This window comes from Liolophura sinensis, chromosome 8, assembly GCF_032854445.1.
Source record: "Liolophura sinensis isolate JHLJ2023 chromosome 8, CUHK_Ljap_v2, whole genome shotgun sequence".
In the NCBI taxonomy this organism is placed as follows: Eukaryota; Metazoa; Mollusca; class Polyplacophora; order Chitonida; family Chitonidae; genus Liolophura; species Liolophura sinensis.
In genome coordinates, this window is record NC_088302.1 from 23,788,064 (window position 1) to 23,813,475 (window position 25,412).

At 37.7% G+C, this 25,412-nt stretch overlaps 1 protein-coding gene across 7 annotated transcripts in view; it reads left to right on the plus strand.

The window, feature by feature from the left end:
- The window catches only part of LOC135474130 (protein Fe65 homolog), a 99,478-nt gene that overhangs the window by 67,667 nt on the left and 6,399 nt on the right, over window positions 1–25,412 (plus strand). For 3 of the 7 annotated variants that reach the window (XM_064754150.1, XM_064754149.1, XM_064754153.1), the window contains 14 exons: window positions 1,165–1,245; window positions 7,153–7,233; window positions 7,485–7,565; window positions 8,037–8,106; window positions 8,571–8,695; window positions 14,529–14,653; window positions 16,747–16,966; window positions 17,411–17,538; window positions 21,782–22,029; window positions 22,450–22,536; window positions 22,908–23,023; window positions 23,443–23,516; window positions 23,957–24,065; window positions 24,770–24,853. In XM_064754150.1, coding sequence (XP_064610220.1) covers window positions 1,165–1,245; window positions 7,153–7,233; window positions 7,485–7,565; window positions 8,037–8,106; window positions 8,571–8,695; window positions 14,529–14,653; window positions 16,747–16,966; window positions 17,411–17,538; window positions 21,782–22,029; window positions 22,450–22,536; window positions 22,908–23,023; window positions 23,443–23,516; window positions 23,957–24,065; window positions 24,770–24,853 — 1,629 coding nt within the window. The remainder of the gene's footprint in view (window positions 1–1,164; window positions 1,246–7,152; window positions 7,234–7,484; window positions 7,566–8,036; window positions 8,107–8,570; window positions 8,696–14,528; window positions 14,654–16,746; window positions 16,967–17,410; window positions 17,539–21,781; window positions 22,030–22,449; window positions 22,537–22,907; window positions 23,024–23,442; window positions 23,517–23,956; window positions 24,066–24,769; window positions 24,854–25,412) is intronic. The other 4 variants (XM_064754154.1, XM_064754151.1, XM_064754152.1 and 1 more) reach the window with 3 other exon arrangements.

Here is a 25,412-nt window from a genome sequence, read left to right on the forward strand (position 1 = left end):
TTTTTCTGATCCACACACATTTTTTGTTTGCTCCACATCTGCTCCTTAGTTTTCTACATCGATTGTCTGGTCTAAATAACTTTGTGAAACATCTTTTTAGGCACCCATGTTATAGTACACGTAAACAAATATAATTGCCTAACATTTCTGACAGATCAAATGGTACAGTAGGACATTTTTTTTACCTTCAGGGATAGGAGAGCATGAACTCGAAATCCCCCTATTATGGAACCTGTTATATTCTGTGCAGTCGGGCACTAAACATTTCATCAAACATGTCTTTCACTATTTCATTTCTCAGACCTTTACTGACAATATTTTTTTTAGTTCCAAATTTTTGCCTTGTCTATATTTACACACATGCAGGATATGCTTTGTTTCCCTGTCTTTGTTCTGTTAACCAAAATTTTTATATATTTTGATTTAAAACATGTTAAGTCCTTTATACATGTACTGAATTGATGAAGAAAAGCCCCATCTGTATTAAGCTGATGAAGTACTTAAGATAACCATCTTAGTCCTGCCAAATGTTAAGAATTCCATGTGTGGAATTAGGTGTCTTCCATAGGGCACAGATGGAGCCCATCATTCTTATGTGACCTACCACTTAACCAACTTGGCTGTGAAACAAATGGGCCATTTTGTCTGTTCCTCCTTTAGTATTGGGCAAGTTTAGGATCACCTTGTGAGCACCATCAGACTCACCTAACACTCAAGGTCAGCCAGTTGTCAAATTGTTTATTTGCTGAAAGTTAACCTGTCTCATCCATCACCAAGGTAATTTCCCACCACACATCAGTTCATTTTGTCTCCTGTTCATGAAAATACATGCTCTGCGGAATTTTGTGTGCATCAAGAAACTTTCAAATTCCTTATTAGCCAAAGCATTCAAAAGTGGTCTAACAGATCTACACATTTACTTGTTTTTATTTGTCACTTTCTACTCACCACACAGGTACATGTACATGCATTGTGCTTGTTTTCTTTGTTGTGTATATTTTGTTTGCTTGTATGCATGCCATTTGTTCTCTTTGTGATGTGTATATTTTGTTTGCTTGTATGCATGCCATTTGTTCTCTTTGTGATGTGTATATTTTGTTTACTTTTAAGCATGCCATTTGTTCTCTCTGTGATGTGTGCGTCTCTTTTTATGTACCCATCTAGGACTTCACATGCACTGATGACTTATACTCTGTGGTCAACAAACCAAAGAAAAAAACACATCCAGACCCTTCTGCCGAAGAGGTATATTTTTTGCATTGATTTTACTGCTCATCTCACATGTGGATTTGTTTCTTATTATGGGTACATGCACAATGAAGTTGTTCATTTTTTTCAGTTTTCATATTTTGCTCACATTATCTGTTCTCCAGTACTTAGTTTCACACCTGTGTGTAATTTTTTTTATGAAGAACAGCGACAGAATTTTGTTGATTGAGTTTTTCTGATCCACACACATTTTTTGTTTGCTCCACATCTGCTCCTTAGTTTTCTACATCAATTGTCTGGTCTAAATAACTTTGTGAAACTTCTTTTCAGGCACCCATGTTATAGTAAACGTAAACAGATATAATTGCCTAACATTTCTGACAGATCAAATGGTACAGTAGGACATTTTTTTTACCTTCAGGGATAGGAGAGCATGAACTCGAAATCCCCCTATTATGGAACCTGTTATATTCTGTGCAGCCGCGCACTAAACATTTCATCAAACATGTCTTTCACTATTTCATTTCTCAGACCTTTACTGACAATATTTTTTTTTAGTTCCAAATTTTTGCCTTGTCTGTATTTACACACATGCAGGATATGCTTTGTTTCCCTGCCTGTGTTCTGTTGACCAAAATTTTTATATATTTTGATTTAAAACATGTTAAGTCCTTTATACATGTACCGAATTGATGAAGAAAAGCCACATTTGTATTAAGCTGATGAAGTACTTAAGATAACCATCTTAGTCCTGCCAAATGTTAAGAATTCCATGTGTGGAACTAGGTGTCTTCCATAGGGCACAAATGAAGCCCATCATTCTTATGTGACCTGCCACTTAACCAACTTGGCTGTGAAACAAACGGGCCATTTTGTCTGTTCTTCCTATAGTATTGGGCAAGTTTAGGATCACCTTGTGAGCACCATCAGACTCACCTAACACTCAAGGTCAGCCAGTTGTCAAATTGTTTATTTGCTGAAAGTTAAACTGTCTCATCCATCACCCAAGGTAATTTCTCACCACACATCAGTTCATTTTGTCTCCTGTTCATGAAAACACATGCTCTGCGGAATTTTGTGTGCATCAAGAAACTCCCAAATCCCTCATTAGCCAAAGTATTCAAAAGTGGTCTAACAGATCTACACATTTACATGTTTTTGTTTGTCACTTTCTACTCACCACACAGGTACATGTACATGCATTGTGCTTGTTTTCTTTGTTGTGTATATTTTGTTTGCTTGTGTGCTTGCCATTTGTTCTCTCTGTGTTGTGTATATTTTGTTTGCTTTTATGCATGCCATTTGTTCTCTCTGTGATGTGTATATTTTGTTTGCTTGTATGCCTGCCATTTGTTCTCTTTATGATGTGTATATTTTGTTTACTTTTAAGCATGCCATTTGTTCTGTCTGTGATGTGTGCGTTTTGTTTTTTCTCTTTTTATGTACCCATCTAGGACTTCACATGCACTGATGACTTATACTCTGTGGTCAACAAACCAAAGAAAAAAACACAACCAGACCCTTCTGCCGAAGAGGTATATTTTTTGCATTGATTTTACTGCTCATCTCACATGTGGATTTGTTTCTTATTATGGGTACATGCACATTGAAATTGTTCATTTTTTTCAGTTTTCATATTTTGCTCACATTATCTGCTCTCCAGTACTTAGTTTCACACCTGTGTGTAATTTTTTTTTATGAAGAACAGCGACAGAATTTTGTTGATTGAGTTTTTCTGATCCACACACATTTTTTGTTTGCTCCACATCTGCTCCTTAGTTTTCTACATCGATTGTCTGCTCTAAATAACTTTGTGAAACTTCTTTTCATGCACCCATGTTATAGTACATGTAAACAAATATAATTGCCTAACATTTCTGGCAGATCAAATGGTACAGTAGGACATTTTTTTTACCTTCAGGGATAGGAGAGCATGAACTCGAAATCCCCCTATTATGGAACCTGTTATATTCTGTGCAGTCGCACACTAAACATTTCATCAAACATGTCTTTCACTATTTCATTTTTCAGACCTTTACTGACAATATTTTTTGTAGTTCCAAATTTTTGCCTTGTCTGTATTTACACACATGCAGGGTATGCTTTGTTTCCCTGTCTGTGTTCTGTTGACCAAAATTTTTATATATTTTGATTTAAAACATGCTAAGTCCTTTATGCATGTACTGAATTGATGAAGAAAAGCCACATTTGTATTAAGCTGATGAAGTACTTAAGATAACCATCTTAGTCCTGCCAAATGTTAAGAATTCCATGTGTGGAACTAGGTGTCTTCCATAGGGCACAAATGGAGCCCATCATTCTTATGTGACCTGCCACTTAACCAACTTGGCTGTGAAACAAACGGGCCATTTTGTCTGTTCTTCCTATAGTATTGGGCAAGTTTAGGATCACCTTGTGAGCACCATCAGACTCACCTAACACTCAAGGTCAGCCAGTTGTCAAATTGTTTATTTGCTGAAAGTTAAACTGTCTCATCCATCACCCAAGGTAATTTCTCACCACACATCAGTTCATTTTGTCTCCTGTTCATGAAAACACATGCTCTGCGGAATTTTGTGTGCATCAAGAAACTCCCAAATCCCTCATTAGCCAAAGTATTCAAAAGTGGTCTAACAGATCTACACATTTACATGTTTTTGTTTGTCACTTTCTACTCACCACACAGGTACATGTACATGCATTGTGCTTGTTTTCTTTGTTGTGTGTGTTTTGTTTGCTTGTGTGCTTGCCATTTGTTCTCTCTGTGTTGTGTATATTTTGTTTGCTTTTATGCATGCCATTTGTTCTCTCTATGATGTGTATATTTTGTTTGCTTGTATGCCTGCCATTTGTTCTCTTTATGATGTGTATATTTTGTTTACTTTTAAGCATGCCATTTGTTCTGTCTGTGATGTGTGCGTTTTGTTTTTTCTCTTTTTATGTACCCATCTAGGACTTCACATGCACTGATGACTTATACTCTGTGGTCAACAAACCAAAGAAAAAAACACAACCAGACCCTTCTGCAGAAGAGGTATATTTTTTGCATTGATTTTACTGCTCATCTCACATGTGGATTTGTTTCTTATTATGGGTACATGCACATTGAAATTGTTCATTTTTTTCAGTTTTCATATTTTGCTCACATTATCTGCTCTCCAGTACTTAATTTCACACCTGTGTGTAATTTTTTTTTATGAAGAACAGCGACAGAATTTTGTTGATTGAGTTTTTCTGATCCACTTACATTTTTTGTTTGCTCCACATCTGCTCCTTAGTTTTCTACATCGATTGTCTGCTCTAAATAACTTTGTGAAACTTCTTTTCATGCACCCATGTTATAGTACATGTAAACAAATATAATTGCCTATCATTTCTGGCAGATCAAATGGTACAGTAGGACATTTTTTTTACCTTCAGGGATAGGAGAGCATGAACTCGAAATCCCCCTATTATGGAACCTGTTATATTCTGTGCAGTCGCACACTAAACATTTCATCAAACATGTCTTTCACTATTTCATTTTTCAGACGTTTACTGACAATATTTTTTGTAGTTCCAAATTTTTGCCTTGTCTGTATTTACACACATGCAGGGTATGCTTTGTTTCCCTGTCTGTGTTCTGTTAACCAAAATTTTTATATATTTTGATTTAAAACATGCTAAGTGCTTTATGCATGTACTGAATTGATGAAGAAAAGCCACATTTGTATTAAGCTGATGAAGTACTTAAGATAACCATCTTAGTCCTGCCAAATGTTAAGAATTCCATGTGTGGAACTAGGTGTCTTCCATAGGGCACAAATGGAGCCCATCATTCTTATGTGACCTACCACTTAACCAACTTGGCTGTGAAACAAACGGGCCATTTTGTCTGTTCCTCCCATAGTATTGAGCAAGTTTAGGATCACCTTGTGAGCACCATCAGACTCACCTAACACTCAAGGTCAGCCAGTTGTCAAATTGTTTATTTGCTGAAAGTTAAACTGTCTCATCCATCACCCAAGGTAATTTCTCACCACACATCAGTTCATTTTGTCTCCTGTTCATGAAAATACATGCTCTGCGGAATTTTGTGTGCATCAAGAAACTTTCAAATCCCTCATTAGCCAAAGTATTTAAAAGTGGTCTAACAGATCTACACATTTACATGTTTTTTTTTTGTCACTTTCTACTCACCACACAGGTACATGTACATGCATTGTGCTTGTTTTCTTTGTTGTGTGTGTTTTGTTTGCTTGAAGGCCTGCCATTTGTTCTCTTTGTGATGCGTATATTTTGTTTGCTTTTATGCATGCCATTTGTTCTCTCTGTGATGTGTATATTTTGTTTGCTTGTATGCCTGCCATTTGTTCTCTTTATGATGTGTATATTTTGTTTACTTTTAAGCATGCCATTTGTTCTGTCTGTGATGTGTGCGTTTTGTTTTTTCTCTTTTTATGTACCCATCTAGGACTTCACATGCACTGATGACTTATACTCTGTGGTCAACAAACCAAAGAAAAAAACACAACCAGACCCTTCTGCCGAAGAGGTATATTTTTTGCATTGATTTTACTGCTCATCTCATATTTGGATTTGTTTCTTATTATGGGTACATGCACAATGAAATTGTTCATTTTTTTCAGTTTTCATATTTTGCTCACATTATCTGCTCTCCAGTACTTAGTTTCACACCTGTGTGTAATTTTTTTTTATGAAGAACAGCGACAGAATTTTGTTGATTGAGTTTTTCTGATCCACTTACATTTTTTGTTTGCTCCACATCTGCTCCTTAGTTTTCTACATCGATTGTCTGCTCTAAATAACTTTGTGAAACTTCTTTTCAGGCACCCATGTTATAGTACACGTAAACAAATATAATTGCCTAACATTTCTGACAGATCAAATGGTACAGTAGGACATTTTTTTTACCTTCAGGGATAGGAGAGCATGAACTCGAAATCCCCCTATTATGGAACCTGTTATATTCTGTGCAGTCGCACACTAAACATTTCATCAAACATGTCTTTCACTATTTCATTTCTCAGACCTTTACTGACAATATTTTTTTTAGTTCCAAATTTTTGCCTTGTCTGTATTTACACACATGCAGGATATGCTTTGTTTCCCTGTCTGTGTTCTGTTGACCAAAATTTTTATATATTTTGATTTAAAACATGTTAAGTCCTTTATACATGTACTGAATTGATGAAGAAAAGCCACATCTGTGTTAAGCTGATGAAGTACTTAAGATAACCATCTTAGTCCTGCCAAATGTTAAGAATTCCATGTGTGGAACTAGGTGTCTTCCATAGGGCACAAATGGATTCTTATGTGACCTGCCACTTAACCAACTTGGCTGTGAAACAAATGGGCCATTTTGTCTGTTCTTCCTATAGTATTGGGCAAGTTTAGGATCACCTTGTGAGCACCATCAGACTCACCTAACACTCAAGGTCAGCCAGTTGTCAAATTGTTTATTTGCTGAAAGTTAAACTGTCTCATCCGTCACCCAAGGTAATTTCTCACCACACATGGGTTCATTTTGTCTCCTGTTCATGAAAACACATGCTCTGCGGAATTTTGTGTGCATCAAGAAACTTTCAAATTCCTTATTAGCCAAAGTATTTAAAAGTGGTCTAACAGATCTACACATTTACATGTTTTTTTTGTCACTTTCTACTCACCACACAGGTACATGTACATGCATTGTGCTTGTTTTCTTTGTTGTGTGTGTTTTGTTTGCTTGTATGCCTGCCATTTGTTCTCTTTGTGATGCGTATATTTTGTTTGCTTTTATGCATGCCATTTGTTCTCTCTATGATGTGTATATTTTGTTTGCTTGTATGCCTGCCATTTGTTCTCTTTATGATGTGTATATTTTGTTTACTTTTAAGCATGCCATTTGTTCTCTCTGTGATGTGTGCGTTTTGTTTTTTCTCTTTTTATGTACCCATCTAGGACTTCACATGCACTGATGACTTATACTCTGTGGTCAACAAACCAAAGAAAAAAACACAACCAGACCCTTTTGCCGAAGAGGTATATTTTTTGCTTTGATTTTTCTGCTCATCTCATATTTGGATTTGTTTCTTATTATGGGTACATACACAATAAAATTGTTCATTTTTTTCAGTTTTCATATTTTGCTCACATTATCTGCTCTCCAGTACTTAGTTTCACACCTGTGTATAATTGTTTTTTATGGAGAACAGCGACAGAATTTTGTTGATTGAGTTTTTCTGATCCACACACATTTTTTGTTTTGTTTTTTGATTTCGTCATCCACTCAGATCTACTCATCCATAGATGATGTGTACGCTGTGGTCAGCAAGCCAAAGAAACAAAATGGAGAAACAAACACACATACAGAGGTATACTTCCTACGTCTTTTTGATTACGTGTGTATATTTAAAAGTAGAACTCCCTCTCTTCAGGGTTTTACATCGGTACTTGTGGTTTATATGTCACAACCCTGAAGTAGGAACCTCCATATTCCAGACTCTTTCAGGTAACTTCAACCCTTATAGTTGATTGACATTGGACAAGTGCAGCGTTCTCGAGTGTGACATAATACCTCAATAAATAAAATGCAATCAGTGGATGCTGCCATTGGCAGAGGGAGGTGTTCAAATCCAGCTCTCGAGGTTTCCCAGTTACTCAGGAATATGTAGGGTTTCCTTAATTTAGATGTTGCACATTTCCCTCCACCCATCCAGCTGACAGCTGTCACACTTATAGCCCATGATGATTTTGTGCAACATGACTGTTTGTTTGTATGACCGTTGTGATACTTCATACTTTTCCTGTATTTGTATCTGGCTTGATTCTGTCTTGTGTAATAGACCCCATGCCAGGACAGTGCCCCTCATGAAGAAGCTGAGGCTCTACCCCCAGGATGGGAGAAACATCAAGGTAAAACAGTCTGTCTAAAGGCATGAAACAACCTTATGAATGCCTGAAACATGCACTGTAATAAGTGTATTTGGCTGCGTTCATAGTCAAATGTTAGTCCTACATTCCTGTTTTGCTTCTATATTCCCCATGTTGGGTGAAAGACAATTCCAAGTAAATTTGTACTGCTCAAAAACAAGACTACCTCAGTGCTTTCATGGATCAAAAGCTTCTGTACAGCAGAGTATATAATGATAAATATCTGTGTAAATAAATCAGACATATAAGGCGCATGTTCAAGCCCTTCCTTCGATACAGAATTTGTAACTTGCCAAAGATCATTGGTTTACTCAGGCACTCCACCAATGAAACTGACCACCATCATATTTGAGGTAAAAAAAAAATTTAAGTATGGTGTTAAACAACAATCAAATAAATAAATTAAAATTATATACATTTTCTCTGTTGTGCGGATTTATGTACAGATGAGCAAGGTGCATATTTCTGGCACATCAAGAGCGGGACAATCCAGAGAGAGCCACCACAGCCTACCAGCGGAGCCTCGCATCCTAAGGACACCAAGAGGTCTATCTCCTCCAACAGTGACGAGGTAAGAAAGCTGAATAAGAGTGGGAATGGTCAGTTGCAGTATAACTTTGTAGAAGATTCTTATTTAATTATTTGATCGGGTTATCATGCAGGGAATGTCTGTTTGGTGAAGTGACACTACTTTTCTGAAGGGCCTTGTTACATACACCATTCTTTCTCATGATTGCAGTGTAGTTCAGGTTAAAAACAGAAAAAATATTCTTTACATTTCTCATTACTACTCGAGGCTGTATTAAATGAGTGTGAAGAGATTCTAGATATTATCAGTATATCTTTGCGTAGCAAACACTAATCATAATTTTAAAGACATGCATTTCTGCAAGAATGAATGATTATGGCTTAACGCCACATGGGCAGTTTCCCCATTTCTGCAAGAGCATGCAGCTTTAACACTGGGGATGAAATCCTCCTTGTGAAGACCGTACTGACATCATGAAGTAAGTCCCTGCTCCACAATGACAATGTGTGTGGACCCCTCACATGTTTGTGGTTATATAAAGGTATTATTACCTTGAGAAAAACTCCAGAAATAAATTATTCAAAGAAATTTCAAAGACATATTGAACAAAATTTGTAGGAAAATATATTCAAAAAGTTTTTATTTCTAAAATTTGTCAATACATACCTGTATATTGTTAGGTTTTTCCAGGCAACTGTCACTGTCATGTTTGTATTTGAGAGACAGGGCTGTAGTGAAGTTAAAATCATCCTTTTGGAATTTTCCGTTTTATATAGAAGACGAAAAAGGTAGAACACAATCGTCACCTTTTTAAATGGCTTTGTAAAAAAATAAAGAATTTGAAATTCTGTGGTGTGGACAGAGTGTTGATATAATATTGATAAGTTTTGCAAATTAAATTTGCTCGGTTAAGCAGTCTTGACGCTCTGAAAATACACAGGCTATGCTATGTTTTTCATCACCAAAGAACTACGCAAGTCTAAAATAGCTTGTTACAGCATAAAACTAGGGCCTAAAAATAAACAGACACCAGTTTCCAGACATGGTGGCGGCTTTAAATACCAATGGAATCAAATCAAATGCTGCAGAGAACCTTAAATGTATAAAATACCATGAACTGTTACTGACCAGGATGACAAGGAAGCAGTGCTTCGTATGGACACTGGTATTAGTACAGTTTATGTTCTGCTATAATTCTCAGTTTACGTTTAATAGTTTTTTACCATCAAATAAAATTACCATCAAAGAAAATTTTATGACATCTCAGTATAAACCAGTCCCAGGTCTAACAGAATATGTGTGACACAATTTTTTGCTTTTTGGAACTAATTCTCTTTTCATGCACTAATGGCTATCTTTAAAATGTGACGTGGAATTATTTTCCCCTGAAGCTGTTTGATCTGTCTTCATACCCTTACAAGCTATCTGTGTCAACTAAGTCTTAAACTTCTGCATTTTATACACTGTACGGCAGATTGATTGCACACAGGATAAAGTCAGCATCGTTGGTGGAACATTTTACATGGCAAACATCAGCTTATTGCAGTCCAAAACAGAGTCGTAAAACAAAGTAGAAACATTCAATCTGAATTTCTTTTGAAGTTGAACTAAAGAAGTAGTGAAGAATTTATTGATTGGGTCCATTGCTTTTCATGAAGAAGTTTTGTGAAAGCTGTGCAGGACTATATCTCAATCAAGCTGTAACACCTTAACGTGCCGTGTGTTAAGCCATGAGGAAATTGGGCAGCCGGTCTGAGACATAAATCACTCATCCACAACGCTGCAGCCACAATCGAATCTTTGAAATGGAGGAAAATCGTCTTTAAAGTATAAAAATGTGAAACGTCGGACTCTGGTGATACGTATATTTTGGCATTCCCAATCCACAAGGTGAATAACCATTGCACCTGCAGATGCATGGTGGAATTGCAGTTATCATCTTGGAATACATCGAATAGATACGTGACAAACAGTATGCAAAACTGCTGTACCCCACAGAAAGCTTTGCGTACAATACACAAGGCGTAAAATAAAATCCACAGAACCCGGGTTTCCTGAATAGCTTGGCGGGAGCTCAATTAAGTTAACCTGTTTCTTGTATGTAAGAAGACCCACCACTATGCCTGCCATAGTTTACATAAACATACTAGATAGGCCATCGAGATAGTGGAAAGCAGACACTTCCTATCCTGTAGACACAAGTTATGACTCAAGCCCTGTCTCTTCACAATAAGCGACGTTCTGTAGCCTGTATAAGGAGTGAATCTCAATAAGTGTTGTCTGTTCATTCTAAAGATTAAGTCGCAGTGCAGACTTCTTGAGGCTTCAGCGCTGCTTTATTGCCTATTCCTTCGTGGCCATCGTCTCATTCTCCACCAAGCTTGTAGGACGACGCTGATGATATTCAAACAAGTCATGGGGAAACTTGGGCCAGCTTTTCGCTCAGTGACAGATGGGATCGGGTTGGAAAATGTTTATGAACAGCAGTTGTGCTGAGGGAAATTTTCCACGAAAAATGGGGCGAAATCAGTTTATTTAGCCGTCTGCAGATAAAGGAATGTTTATGATGGCAGGAAGCCTGTTCTCTTCATAGCTAAACTCGGTTAAGGCCATTTTTACATCTGTGTATATGTCCAGTCCATGATTTAGGGCGTTTTTCCCGTTACAGGAAACTGCATTATTTCAATTGAATTCCATTTCTTGAACATGTAGCTGTGTAAATTTGTCTGGTTTGAGCCAGTATAATCAGCCCCGCTCAGGGTACAGTATGGTTGGGTAATGAAGTATGACCAGATATGGTCTGGGACATGTCTAGACAATAAGTAAGTGGGGACAGAGGTACTGTGGGGTACCAGGGGGACAGGCTTCCCGTCTGCCCGATTTATCTTCCCACCATTGAATCTGGTGACGGGAGACTGTGTGGAAAGTTTGATTAGATTGGCTACACTGGACCTCATTGAGAGCTCAGTATAGCCATAAGCTGACTCGCTGGTTTACTGCTTCACTGCACACGCCAACAATTGGCTAACCAATATCGCTTAGCGCAGTTTGCCCTGATCGCATCGGCAGATGTACATATTTGGGAGGATGAAGTGCTGTTCCGCACCTCGAATATTCAACGAGCCACTTGTAATCCTGATCTACCCAGACTAAAAACTCTGTGTGTGCGCAGCATCTTGATCGGAACTTTTCCTGATTAATTTTCGGGAAAACATATTTAATAAAGTAGAAAAATGAACTTTAGAGATGACGTAAAAAAAAAAAACAATAATGCTTCAGATGGACTTTTAGAAATAATCAAATTCTAAATCTCCAGTTTATGTTCTTGAAACTTCATTAAAGGCAATATTTGTTCTTTGATTAATTTACATAATCAAAGAAAAATAATATGAAACTTTCCTACACTTTTGACACTTCAGGAGGATAATGTGGCAACTACAGTTTAAAGTGGGGATTTTTTCTTATTTTTTTTTCCGGAAATTTGATTTTAAACATCCATCTAATTATCATAATTGTGTCATTTGTTATCTTCATACGTTTTTCAAGAAACTTGATGTTAACCATCTTGTCTTTATAGTGCAGTCCAACCTATTTTTGTGTAGATTTTCATATCCTGAACCCAAAACTTCATTCCTAAGTATATTAATATTATTAATAATGTCAAATATGAATAATGTTCGCTTACGATCATTTGAAAATTTATCTGTAGTGATTAGCTGTCAGTGTGGATATAATTAACTGTATGAAAATTCTTTGTTGTATTTACTAGTACATGTAAGTACATGTATCTTTTTTGCGTGTACATCTGTACATGTATGTAGAGACATCTTCACTTGGACATGTTATCATGTGCATGAACATACATGTAGGTAGATGTGTACATGACCATAGGTGGATGTGCACATGACCATAGGTGGATGTGCACATGACCATAGGGGGATGTGCGCATGACCATAGGTGGATGTGCACATGACCATAGGTGGATGTGCACATGACCATAGGTGGATGTGCACATGACCATTGGTGGATGTGCACATGACCATAGGTGGATGTGCACATGACCATTGGTGGATGTGCACATGACCATCGGTGGATGTGCACATGACCATAGGTGGATGTGCACATGACCAATGGTGGATGTGAACATGACCATAGGTGGATGTGAACATGACCATTGGTGAACGTGAACGTGACCATAGGTGGATGTGCACATGACCATAGGTGGATGTGCACATGACCATAGGTGGATGTGCACATGACCATATGTGGATGTGCACATGACCATAGGTGGATGTGCACATGACCATAGGTGGATGTGAACATGACCATAGGTGGATGTGAACATGACCATTGGTGAACGTGAACGTGACCATAGGTGGATGTGCACGTGACCATAGGTGGATGTGAACATGAACATAGGTGGATTTGCACGCGACCATATGTGGATGTGTTTTTGAACACATGTGGATATGTACATGTGAGGGTGTACATTAACATCTGTACACAGAAACATTTAGAACTGTGTTCTTGAACATTTGGTCCCAGTTACCTGTCCTTTCAAGATATAGATCAGACGTTTTATCACACAATATTATTTGTTTTTCCAGAGTACGGTGTTTGTCACTTCCACTCGTTCACTGCCCTCCTCCCAGAAACTCAGATTTTGTTTTTTTATCAGACTGCCATTATTATTAGTTACTGGGAACATTAAAAGTGTATCTTTGAACACTTAGGCTCAGCTACATGCCCTTTCACGATATAGAGGTTTTGTCAGACGTTATTATCTGTTTTTCCAGAGTATGGTGTTTTGTCACTTCCACTAGTTCACTGCCCTCCTCCCAGAAACTCAGATTTTGTTTTTTATCAGACTGCCATTATTATTAGTTACTGGGAATATTAAAAGTTTATCTTTGAACACTTAGGCTCAGCTACATGCCCTTTCACGATATAGAGGTTTTGTCAGACGTTATTATCTGTTTTTCCAGAGTATGGTGTTTGTCACTTCCACTAGTTCACTGCCCTTCTCCCAGAAACTCAGATTTTGTTTTTTATCAGACTGCCATTATTATTAGTTACTGGGAATATTAAAAGTTTATCTTTGAACACTTGGTCTCAACTACATGTCCTTTCACGATATAGAGGTTTTGTCAGACGTTATTATCTGTTTTTCCAGAGTATGGTGTTTTGTCACTTCCACTAGTTCACTGCCCTCCTCCCAGAAACTCAGATTTTGTTTTTTATCAGACTGCCATTATTATTAGTTACTGGGAATATTAAAAGTTTATCTTTGAACACTTAGGCTCAGCTACATGTCCTTTCACGATATAGAGGTTTTGTCAGACGTTATTATCTGTTTTTCCAGAGTATGGTGTTTTGTCACTTCCACTAGTTCACTGCCCTCCTCCCAGAAACTCAGATTTTGTTTTTTATCAGACTGCCATTATTATTAGTTACTGGGAATATTAAAAGTTTATCTTTGAACACTTAGGCTCAGCTACATGTCCTTTCACGATATAGAGGTTTTGTCAGACGTTATTATCTGTTTTTCCAGAGTATGGTGTTTGTCACTTCCACTAGTTCACTGCCCTCCTCCCAGAAACTCAGATTTTGTTTTTTATCAGACTGCCATTATTATTAGTTACTGGGAATATTAAAAGTTTATCTTTGAACACTTGGTCTCAACTACATGTCCTTTCACGATATAGAGGTTTTGTCAGACATTATTATTTGCTTTTTCCAGAGTATGGTGTCTCTGACTTCCACCAGTTCACTCCTCTCAGAAACTGAAATTTGGTGTTCTCAGACTGTTTGTGTAAGACAATTCTTAAAAATTCATTATTTGGTGTTGTCAGACAGCTATTGTTTATTTTTACAGAGTACATTGTCTGTGACCAGTTCACCGCCCTCTTCCCCAACAAGCGTCTTGTCTGCCACAGAGGAGCACCTGACACAGTTTGAGGGCCACGCCCTGAAATATGTAGCCAGTTCTCTGAAAAACCTGTAAGTAAATACATACATATTACACTTCCTGTGCTAAATTAGCTTTCCTCATGTCTTTGAATTCATTAAAGAACATTCAGATAGCCGGTTCTAAAATTTGTCACATACTCAATACAAATCTGTGAACTAACATTCATCTGGCAAATTCCTGAAGAAATCTGATGCATCACACAATAAGCGTCATCTGTGTGTGATTTATTATGGGATCTCTGAGTCATTTTATTAACCAATTGATGCTGCATATTGTATGTATCCAGAAGAAAGCAAAAAATCAACTATTCTTTACCAAAGTCACATTATTGCTGAAGTGTTTCTTTCTTATGGAGGTTTGGGTTTAGTTGTTCACAGAATGTTTGTTATTTGAATGACAATCTCTTTTAAAGGGCATAGTCCATGTACATGTTGGCAGTCAGTTACTTCATCCCAATACCCGCAGAATAACAAAAACTATGGACAGATAAACCATGTAGCCGAGTGAAGTATGGCAGTCTCCTCGCTCCAGATGACCAGTCCCCGGTCCATTATCTTCCCACAGATCCCTAGATTTAATCTGCCATGAACTTTCAATTTACTCCAACACACAGTTCAGATGCCTTAATGTCATGGTTCTCAATCTTCCTCGCCTAGTCCAACACCTCACCCTCTGTCTCCCTCGCCTTTTTCTCCCAAACATCTGCATTAGCGTAGACATCAATCTCTGTAGGCTCTGCCCTGTACCCCATAACCAGCTGGTACCAGACAGGGTAAATATCATTCCAGGCTTAGGGGAGACACAAGTCAAGACTAATCATACTCCTAAAAATAGTAACTGTTCTGTACGTCTTACATCTTTTTATTTACTTATTTAATTGATTGGTGTTTTACCCTGTACTCAATGTTAAGTCTTTACTGTCGTGAAAAGGTACATGTAGCTCAGAAATGTATTGTTTGTTCGGTTTATGTGGCACAGATGTAAGACATTTCAGTTTGTCTATTTATTTATTTGATTGTTGTTTAATGATTTGCTCAAGAATTTCTAGCTTATACAACAGCAGTAAGGTTTATAGGAGGAGCAGTTGGAGTAAACTGTTGCCTTTTGTACACCAATACCAATGTGCCTGACAGCCCAGCCAGACCTGGAATTGAGTCTGAAAACCCATTGGAGCCCTGTTCACACAATGGGATTGACGAGTTCTACTAGCCAAATGAACATAATGACTCCCGCTATTCCAGTGGCGTAATTTGACAAATCGCACCGTTTAAACGCTGCTTAAGAAATAGACTTTTATTTTCATTCCGCTTTTTGAATTTGATGAGTTGATCGTGTAAACCTAGCCCCATAGTCATGAGCCAGTTAGGTTTTGTGCAAGTAGGGGAGTTCCTCAAGTGAAGAGCCTTCATGATGTGGACTGTTGTATTAGGATTGCTGTATTTGTGCCATGTTACATGAATGACAACCCTCTAATGCACAAATGAGTATCCCACGGTAATAATGGTAGGGACAAATGCAGCTCTAAAATTTGGATACCAGAGTCGGTACTTGAAATTTAGGATATAATTTGAATAAGGCACCATGGCACTGTTAGAATACACAAAAATAAACCACGTCTCACTAAGAGTGTTGAGACTACCAGTCAAGTAAATGAAAACATGAGATTTACCAACGTTTAGTACACACCGAGGCTAGATTTTGGAGGGTGTCAGCAGTTTTCCAGAGTTTGGTATGATAAATTTGGCTGTATTTGTCACTGAATACTGTAATTCTTCAACCTTTTTGCATGCTTGCAAGATGTTTAGTGAAGCCTATTCTGAGGGCATTATTCTGTGTAGACTCCAAAAAAATTATACTTTTTGTTAAGCTCTGAAATTGGCCAATCTAATCAATGTGGTTTTCAAACTCAAATTTGAAATGTGCATAAATTGTACTGAAAATGGCTTTTTATTATGCGAGTAGGTTGAGGAATTGGGTAGATCTATTAGCTTGGGACTGAATTTAGATCTACTGTTTGAATATCATTCTCCATCAGTTCAAATTCCTACACTTAATGATAAATTCTCTTCTCTATTCCTGTTCAGATTGCATTTTTGAATTGTTTTTACATTTCTGCCACCAGAACGTCCTCCAACACCAATTCAGCTCCTGAGCCCACAGAGAAGGTAGAAGAGGCTCCCGGGGAGAAGCCCATCCGGTTTGCGGTGCGCTCTCTGGGCTGGGTGCGGATTGATGAGGATGACCTGACCCCAGAGAGGAGCAGCAAGGCCGTTAACAAGTGCATTGTGGACCTGTCACTAGGCAGGAATGACATCAACGACGTCGTGGGAAGGTGGGGTGATGTAAGTATGGGGGTATCACGCTTAGACATGATTCAGCTATACATGTATAGCATATACAGTCAGATATAATTTCATGAATTTTTTCACAAATGTATCACATTTTAGCCGTATTAAGGTGATGAAAAATCAAGGTGACATTTTATGCGATTTACAGAAAAATCACTGATAACTTTTCATGATTTTTCACCAACCATTCATCCTGCAGTTAAAAAAAAATTTCTGAAGTCTTATGTTTTGTCATAATTTAAACATTTATAAAAAATACCCCAAGCCCAGTATTTGTTTGAAATCTTTCCTTGATTCAGAGATGGTTTACCTTTCTGAAAGTGCAGTCATTGGTACCTGTTCATGAATATATGTTTTTATAGTTTAGCCCTTGAGATGAAATAGCTGTTTATTGTCATATTGACATGTCTGGTACAATGAACTGTGGTGTTTCTGTAGGGTAAGGATCTCTTCATGGACCTGGACACCAGCAGTCTGCGTCTGGTGGATCCCCAGGATTGCACCCTTCTCAATTCGCAGCCTATCCACTCTATTCGTGTCTGGGGGGTGGGCAGAGACAACGGCAGGTAATTCACACCCACCTTATTTTATCATTGAAAACAATCAAATTGTTCAAATGAACAAGAGATTACATTTTAGAAAAAAACTTTTTCATACGTAACCACCTGAATGTAAGTGCAGGAGCAAATCCTTAGGGTTTTTTTCAAGCAGACTTATGAACACATGGAGTTTAAACTTAATAAAAGACAATTTAATATTTTAACTTAACTGCTGTATGTTTACAGTAATTGGCTTTAAGTACAGCACCTGTTTGTTTTTCTATATTACGCTGTAAGTTAGAGGGGAATATTGCAGTTTTGAACAAAATCTTGGGTTGGTTCAATCAAAATACATCCTACTTTGAACTGAAAGTGATTTACTAGTTTTCAGCTTTTTTTTTTTTTTGGAAAAGGGACTGGCTGGCTTATTTATGATCTAGTCTAGAAAAAGTTTTGTAAAGCTGTTATGAGCTCACATCTGTGATTTATCCATTACTGCAGAATTACATAACAGCAGACAAACTAAATGTATCCATTTTCGCTCTGAGAGAATAAAAAAGATATGTGTAACTCAAATTGCAGCATTGTATGCCTGGATGTGTGTATGTCTTAGTAGCTGTGCCAAGATTGCTTGTGTGCCTGACCTTTGATAAGGCGTCTCCATATTACGCCATTTTGCGCCAGATCACTTGTCTAAAATCATTACTCATTCACTGATCATGACCGGCAAATATTGCTGTCTGGAAATTTACGAGTGCTGGGATGATCTGTTATAATGATAATCATGACACAGCTTTTGCTACTCGCAGTCGTGGCTTCTCTGTACAGAAAAGCGGCTTATAAATCATGTTCGCCAATGATTATGCGAGATATTGGGTTTATCTTTTCATAGTTGAAAAGACGTCTGAGGTGGTTTTTTGTCTGATGGAATATGAGGGTTAAGCTCGTTCTGTCGTGGCTGGTGAAATAGAGAACCTGTGATAAATGTTTGGTGTTATTGCTAGCCTGAGTTGAACCAGGCGACTGGCCTTTCTCTACCTTGACAGCTATAAAGCTGGTTCTTTGTTGTTAATTTGATCAACAGTCTTTTGCATGAGAGGATGATATATCATAACCATTCAACTCTTTTCATTTCTTTTGCCCTTCACATTTAGACCTGCCAAGTTCAAAAGTTTTTCCCATTTTTTGGACTTTTTGATATATTTAAGTTATGGATTTTTTTTTTTTTGTACAAGTTCTTCATGTTTGTTATACGCTAACAGTAGTTGACATGTTGATATTTTGTTTATCAGGTATAGCCAGAATGAAATGGTCAAGCAGAAATAAATAAATACATCAAATTAAACAAGATGAGGGTTTCGATGATGGACGAGGTTTGAATGCAGCATCTGATCATTTTAGAGTCAGAAATATCAAGAAGTGTAACTTTGCACAGATTTTCTCATGCCGTTGACCGGTCACGATGGCTCATTTGAGAGAGTGGCCGCTTTGAGGACGGTAGATCCAATATCAATCCCGGGTCAGGTCCCACCCAAGAGTTGCCGCTTCCTTGCATGGCGTTCAGCATTAAGGGAGTAGAGGAGTGACTGGTTGACCCATATCAGTATGATTGCTCAGGTGGGGCGGCTTACTTGTCTTTGGTAAATCATCTCAGTGAATCAGCACGAGATAAAAAGAGCTGTGGAAATCCGTCCTGCAACAAGGAGGTACATTACATGTACATGACTCTAAGGACTCATTCGTCGTCAACTGACTGAAAAATTGTTAAGTTCCACATAAACCCCAAGCACTTACTCACTCGTCCCAGTACCTAAAAGGCTAAATGGCACGGACATTACATCCTTGTAAATTCCTATGTAATTCTCACTTTGCGTCAGTCTGTGTTAAAAATACACTCCCGTAGACCAAGTGTAGAACAGGTGCTAAAACAGAAATTCTTCGTTCTTGACTGTTTATGATATAGTTACAGTATTGATTGTTCATTTTATGCGATATTAAGTTCTTTGTGTTTAGGAGGCATGAGACAGACTGTATGCATGTAAATATATTAAATGAAGATCAGTTAGTGGCATTGGTGATGCTAACCAGGGCTCTCTTTCCCTCAGGTTATTACGGCATATATCCCCTCTAGGAAGTGATTCTAGCTGATACTGCTATGTGTGTCATTTAAGTGTACAAAAAGAACTGTGTATCTACTGCAGATGCCCCAAACTATAACTATACATGTATGTGTGTTTTATCATCACCATATATTGTCCTTTATTCTGGTGAAGTCACAACACGCAACAGTACACATTAATTTCATCCGATCCTACTCACCGCTGGTGATGTCTAAGCTATCTAGTCCCAGAGGTGGACTGATAGCACGGGGAATCGCAGGCATTATATTCAGTGAATGGTTGAATTGGTAATAATTCATGGTTTTATCGTACTGCAAATCTGATTCAAGTAAATAATTAGTGCCTTCTATAATGTTGTTGTAAGTGAACTGATTGCTAAGTTATCTGTCAGTTGGCAATTATGTTCATGTTTGTTATTCTGTTGCCCTCTCTGGCTCAGCATTTCACTTCTGTGACCCTCCCTGGCTTGAGAGTTCGGTTCTGTGGCCCTCCCTGGCATGAGAGTTCCCTTCTGTGGCCCTCCCTGGATAAGGAGTTCCGTTCTGTGACCCTTCCTGGCTTGAGAGGCTTCTGTGGCCCTCCCTAGACAAGGAGTTCCCTTCTGTGGCCTTCCCTGGCTCAGGAGTTCCCTGCTGTGGCTCTCACTGGCTCGGGAGTTGCCTTCTGTGGCCCTCCCGGGCTCAGGAGTTCCTTGCTCTGGCCCTCACTGGCCTGGGAGTTCCCTTCTAGGGCCCTCCTGGGCTCAGGAGTACCCTACTGTGGCCCTCACTGGTTCAGGAGTTCCCTTGTGTGCCAAGTTTGTCATGGGCGAGGTTTGAGATCATTTACTGTAATGCATATGTTGCAAATCTTGCATTCTAAAATGTTGAATTTTTATGTGATCTGCTTTATCCAAGAAGAACCAACAACACTTGATAAAAGAAAATAAATGGGCATTTTCAAGTGTCAAGAGTAGATTTGTAAAATTTGTTGCTAACTTTATTTACATGTATACTTCTCTTCCCTATCTTTCCCTGCTCTTCCTGTCCATTCTGTCAGAGAGAGGTAAACACTATTCTGGTTTGATGTATCTGTAATATTGTCCCTGCTGTTTTCATCTGTCATGTTTATTTATTTATTTATTTCACACATTTGTGTATTTTTAGCTTCAGGTGCTGCAGAATTTTGCATGACACCTGCATATTTTTTCCCTCTTATTTGCATTGTTTTAGGTTGATTTGTTTTTTGTTTTTTTGTGTGTCTTATCTCACAACAGATATCTGTGTAACTTTGTTGTACTCTGAAATAGATCTTGCTTTGTATCTTGCACTTCTTGATTCCATCACAGGTATACCACTGGAAAATTTTCACTGAAAACTTGTTAAAATAGTGTATCTGATACTAGGATTTCTTCCCAAGAATAATTGTGTGCTGCACCTATGAGGTACATCTACACTTTATTGTTGCGCACTCTCTGTACAATGGGCTTCTTGACTTAAGTTATGTGCATATAGGCTCAAATGTAATGTCAAGTATAAAGAAGTAGTTCAATATTCATAGATTAATTAATTAATTAATAATTTGACATACCAGTGAAAGTGTATCTTATCTCCAAATTATTAATAATATAAATTTTGTGATGGTAATCAAAATGCTGTGTTTAGATTTACTCTGTGGAAGTGTTTGTTTCAGATTTCTCTACTTTCTGTCTTGTTTAAGACTACTTGTCTGTGCTTCTTCTCGTACTCTTTGTCTTGATGCCTTTTCATGTCTGTGACATTAGTTTCATTACCAAAAAAAAAGCCATTACATGTATTTATCTTGTCTTTATTAGAAAATTTTGACTGAGATGTGGACTTAGTGTGAATATTGCTGTTTATTTTGTGTCTAGATTAAATGGTATCCAACATCCGTTCAAATTATATTAAATCAAAACATTGACCCCACTGTTTATGTTAAACTTTGAGACTTTTGCTCTGTATTAGTCATGGGGAGCTTACTTCGCATGCTATCACATGTCGGAATATTTACCTGTCTGTTATGACATAAAAGCCATTCTTTAGTTGTTTGAATTTTTAAAATCTTTGATACCCTATATTAGTATTATTTACTAAGTCTATGCTTGAAATCTTTCACTGAAATTTTTTAATTTGCATGCTTTGTATTTTTAGGGATTTTGCTTATGTTGCACGAGACAAGTCCACAAGAAAGCATATGTGCCATGTCTTCCGGTGTGATACTCCAGCTCGTCAGATCGCGAACACGTTACGGGACATCTGTAAGAAGATAATGATGGAGCGCAGCCTGCTGGAACAAGGGAGGTCACTCCAGCGCATGACTCGTCCCACAGACCTGCCTAACCTGGAGAAGAATGGACAACCCAATGGACAGAAGCTGACCTTCCAAAACCTTTACAACAGTAAGTGGCTTTTTAATAATTTTGTAAATAACTGTTACATTAAAAGTTTTTCAACTGTATTTGGTCATTTCATCGGTATTGTGAGTCACAACTACAGTTTGGAATGCCATGTTAAGAAATAATTTGGCCCAAAAATAATGCTGTTTTAAGCTGTCTTAGCTGATTTCACACCATGTATCTTACAGTAAATATCAGCATGGAATGTAAGGGAGGGTGCACTATATTGTAACGCCTGTATAACTTAACCATTAAGAAATGCCTACATTTTGGATTGGCACCAATCTAGTCTCATTGTTTATGTTCACTTTAAGTGAAAATCTTTCACTAAGACATTGAATTTGTATCAGATAAATACATAGATAAGCTACTGTTATGTTGCATAGTTTGCTAACAGCTTTTTTCCCTTCACCCTCTTCCTAGATGCTCAGTTCCCCACCCCGATGGAAGAGCCTAAGAAAGTGATCCGGTGTCATTACCTGGGCATGCATCAGGTAGACAAGGCCACAGGTGAGCTTTTTCTTCTGGAACACACAAGTTTTTTAAAAATCAACCAACATTAACAATGTTGTTTACACAGAAATAAGTGTTTTTATTGAACATTGAATCTTCAGTTATTTATATGGCATTAAATGTTAAATAGTGAAGTTAGTAAAGAAATTTTATGTAATGAATTGTCAATGTGTAAACACTATTACCTAATCTATTTTTAGAATATTTACCTTTAAATCTGACATGTGTTGATTCTCTTATATGGGTAATACACAAGTCTTTTTCATATCTCCCTTTCAACTTCGATGTTGTTTAAACAAATCAATGCTATATTGCACCATAAACTTTATGCTAGATTTAACCTTGATGTACTATTTTTGATGTTATAGGCATGGATACACTAAACAATGCTATTGAAAACCTCTATAACAGAGTGCCCCCGGAAAAGTGGTTGTTTGCCAGTGTGGCAGTGGCACCATCTACCATAACAATCAGCGAACACTCGGTAACATACTTTGACATTTTCACTGGCCAACATTGATATTAGGTTTTGCCTATATGGCTCGAACCAAGTTTATTTTTTAATGGTCATCACAAACCAAACTGTCATATTGGGAGGTGGTCAACTATTAAGCAGTGGGTCTGTCAGCAACCTGCGGATGGTCATGGTTTTCCCCCGGGCTGTGCCCTGTTTTTTTCCACCATAATGCTGGCCGCCGTCGTATAAGTGAAGTATTCTTGAATACGGCGTAAAACACCAATCAAATAAATAAATAAATATTAAGCAATGAGGTTGTGAGTTCAAATCCAGCTTATACCTGTAAACCTGAGTCATAAACCTTTATCTAGGGCAGCTGTATTTTTTGCATGGCTTAAAAAACATTTGATTGCAGTGTTTAAGACATTTTTCATTTGTGTTGACAGAATCCAGACAATAAAGTTGATGAGTGTCGAGTCCGCTTTCTGTCCTTTATGGGGATTGCCATGAAGAACGTCAAGTGAGTTTTCTGGCAGTGGCATTTTACTTTTAGGCAGAAGAAATTTTGATGTAAAAAAACCAGCATCTTCTTGAATACATTGTCTGTATTATTCACATCTAGTAGTGCATACAAAGTAAAGGATCTTTAAAAGTAACCATAGTGATAGAGATATACGCTATTGTTGTCCATAATATTCTTGAGGGTGGCATGAAACTCCAAACAGCTAAATGAATAAATATTATGTTCATGTAGGGCTCTGTCTATATGTCTTGTCCTTTATATATCACTTTTTTCCTCTTTTCTTTGAAAATAAAATGTGTGAATTGTGCATTGAATAACTTTTCACCTTTAACACAACAGATTGTAGGAAAGTAATAGATTTTAGGTCATCTTAAATGTGATGTAAATTTGGAGACATTGCATGATACTGAAGTGGTCTTGTGTTTGCGTGTTACCAGACTGTGTGCATTCATCATGCATACGGCCCAGGACCAGTTCTTTGCCCATGTGTTTCACTGCGAGCCCTCAGCTGGCCCCCTGTGCAAGACTATAGAGGCTGCATGTAAGGTAAGGATCAAAACGACTGTAAGGTACTATGTATGTGTCATCAATACCAGGTTAAGGGCAGTGGTTAACATTGGACTCACCAGTGTTCCCCTAACTATGTCTCCTCTCCTAGCCTAAGTGAGGAGAGCTTTCCAGTTTCTCCTGAATCACTGTAGTTTCTCCTGAATTGCTGTGGTTTCTCCTGAGCTATAGTCAGTTTCCTCTACCCATAAACTTGACTACTGTCATACATTAATTGAAGTATTAAAGAGTGCAGACTGCAGGATGACACGTCAATCAACCACCATTTATAATAACAATTCTTTAATAACAATTTATAATCAACAATTTTCGTCCATGTTCAATGGGAGATAACCCTGTGGACGATCTTGTCAAGCCAGCATTATGGGTATTCAGGTTGAGTGCTGTGTCTGTGTGATATAGCAGATTGTGAAACTAAGCATCAATTATAAAAAGTATATAATTCAAATTAATCAATAAATGAATCACTCACAGGGCGTTCACTGTTTTTTATTTCTTTATGTACATGTAACGACAGCCTGGGTATTTTGGGCAGACGAATCATTGAAATGTTTGGACCATTTTTACTGAATATGAACTGATAGGCTGACAATAGCATTGTGTCTACATGCTTTATAGTGACCTGAAATCAGTGTTGAAGGTGTATATGATGTATTGAGGGTGATTTGTGTTACCTGTTACAGCTGAGGTACCAGAAGTGTCTAGATGCTCATCCTCAGACACCTGACCATATCAAGAAACAACAAGGCAAGGTAAGCCAGGAACAGGTGAGCACTGAGGGAGTAGATATGGGGGCTGTATAGGGGGCAGGGGCATGGTACTGTAAATTCTTCAAGCTTTTTGCATGTTTGCAAGGTGTTTATTCAAGCATATTCTGAAAGAATTATTCTTTATAGCCTGCTAAAATTGTTGTGAAGCCCTGAAACTGGGCAACCCAACCAATGTGGTTTTGTCTCCAAAATCAAATTAAGAATGTGCATGAATCACACTGAAAGTTGTTGTTTTCATATGCAAAAAGGTTTAGGAATTAGGGTAGTAGGGCTAAAACACAGGTGTAGCAAGGGACATACTCAAAATAGATATATATATCATTATATATAAAGGCAGAATGATCATAGCAAAGGAAAATTGAGACCTCTTTACATAATAAAAACCATATGGATAGTGGACCATTCAGAATTTCTGTGTGGAAGCCATCATGGATTTGCATAGTGTTTGCATCAGTCAGAGGCACCTAAATGCAGTGTTTTTAAGCATATTGACAAGTGATATATGGCTGGCAAGAGGATCAGTATGCAAATCACTTTGTCCGTATCCAAATGTCAG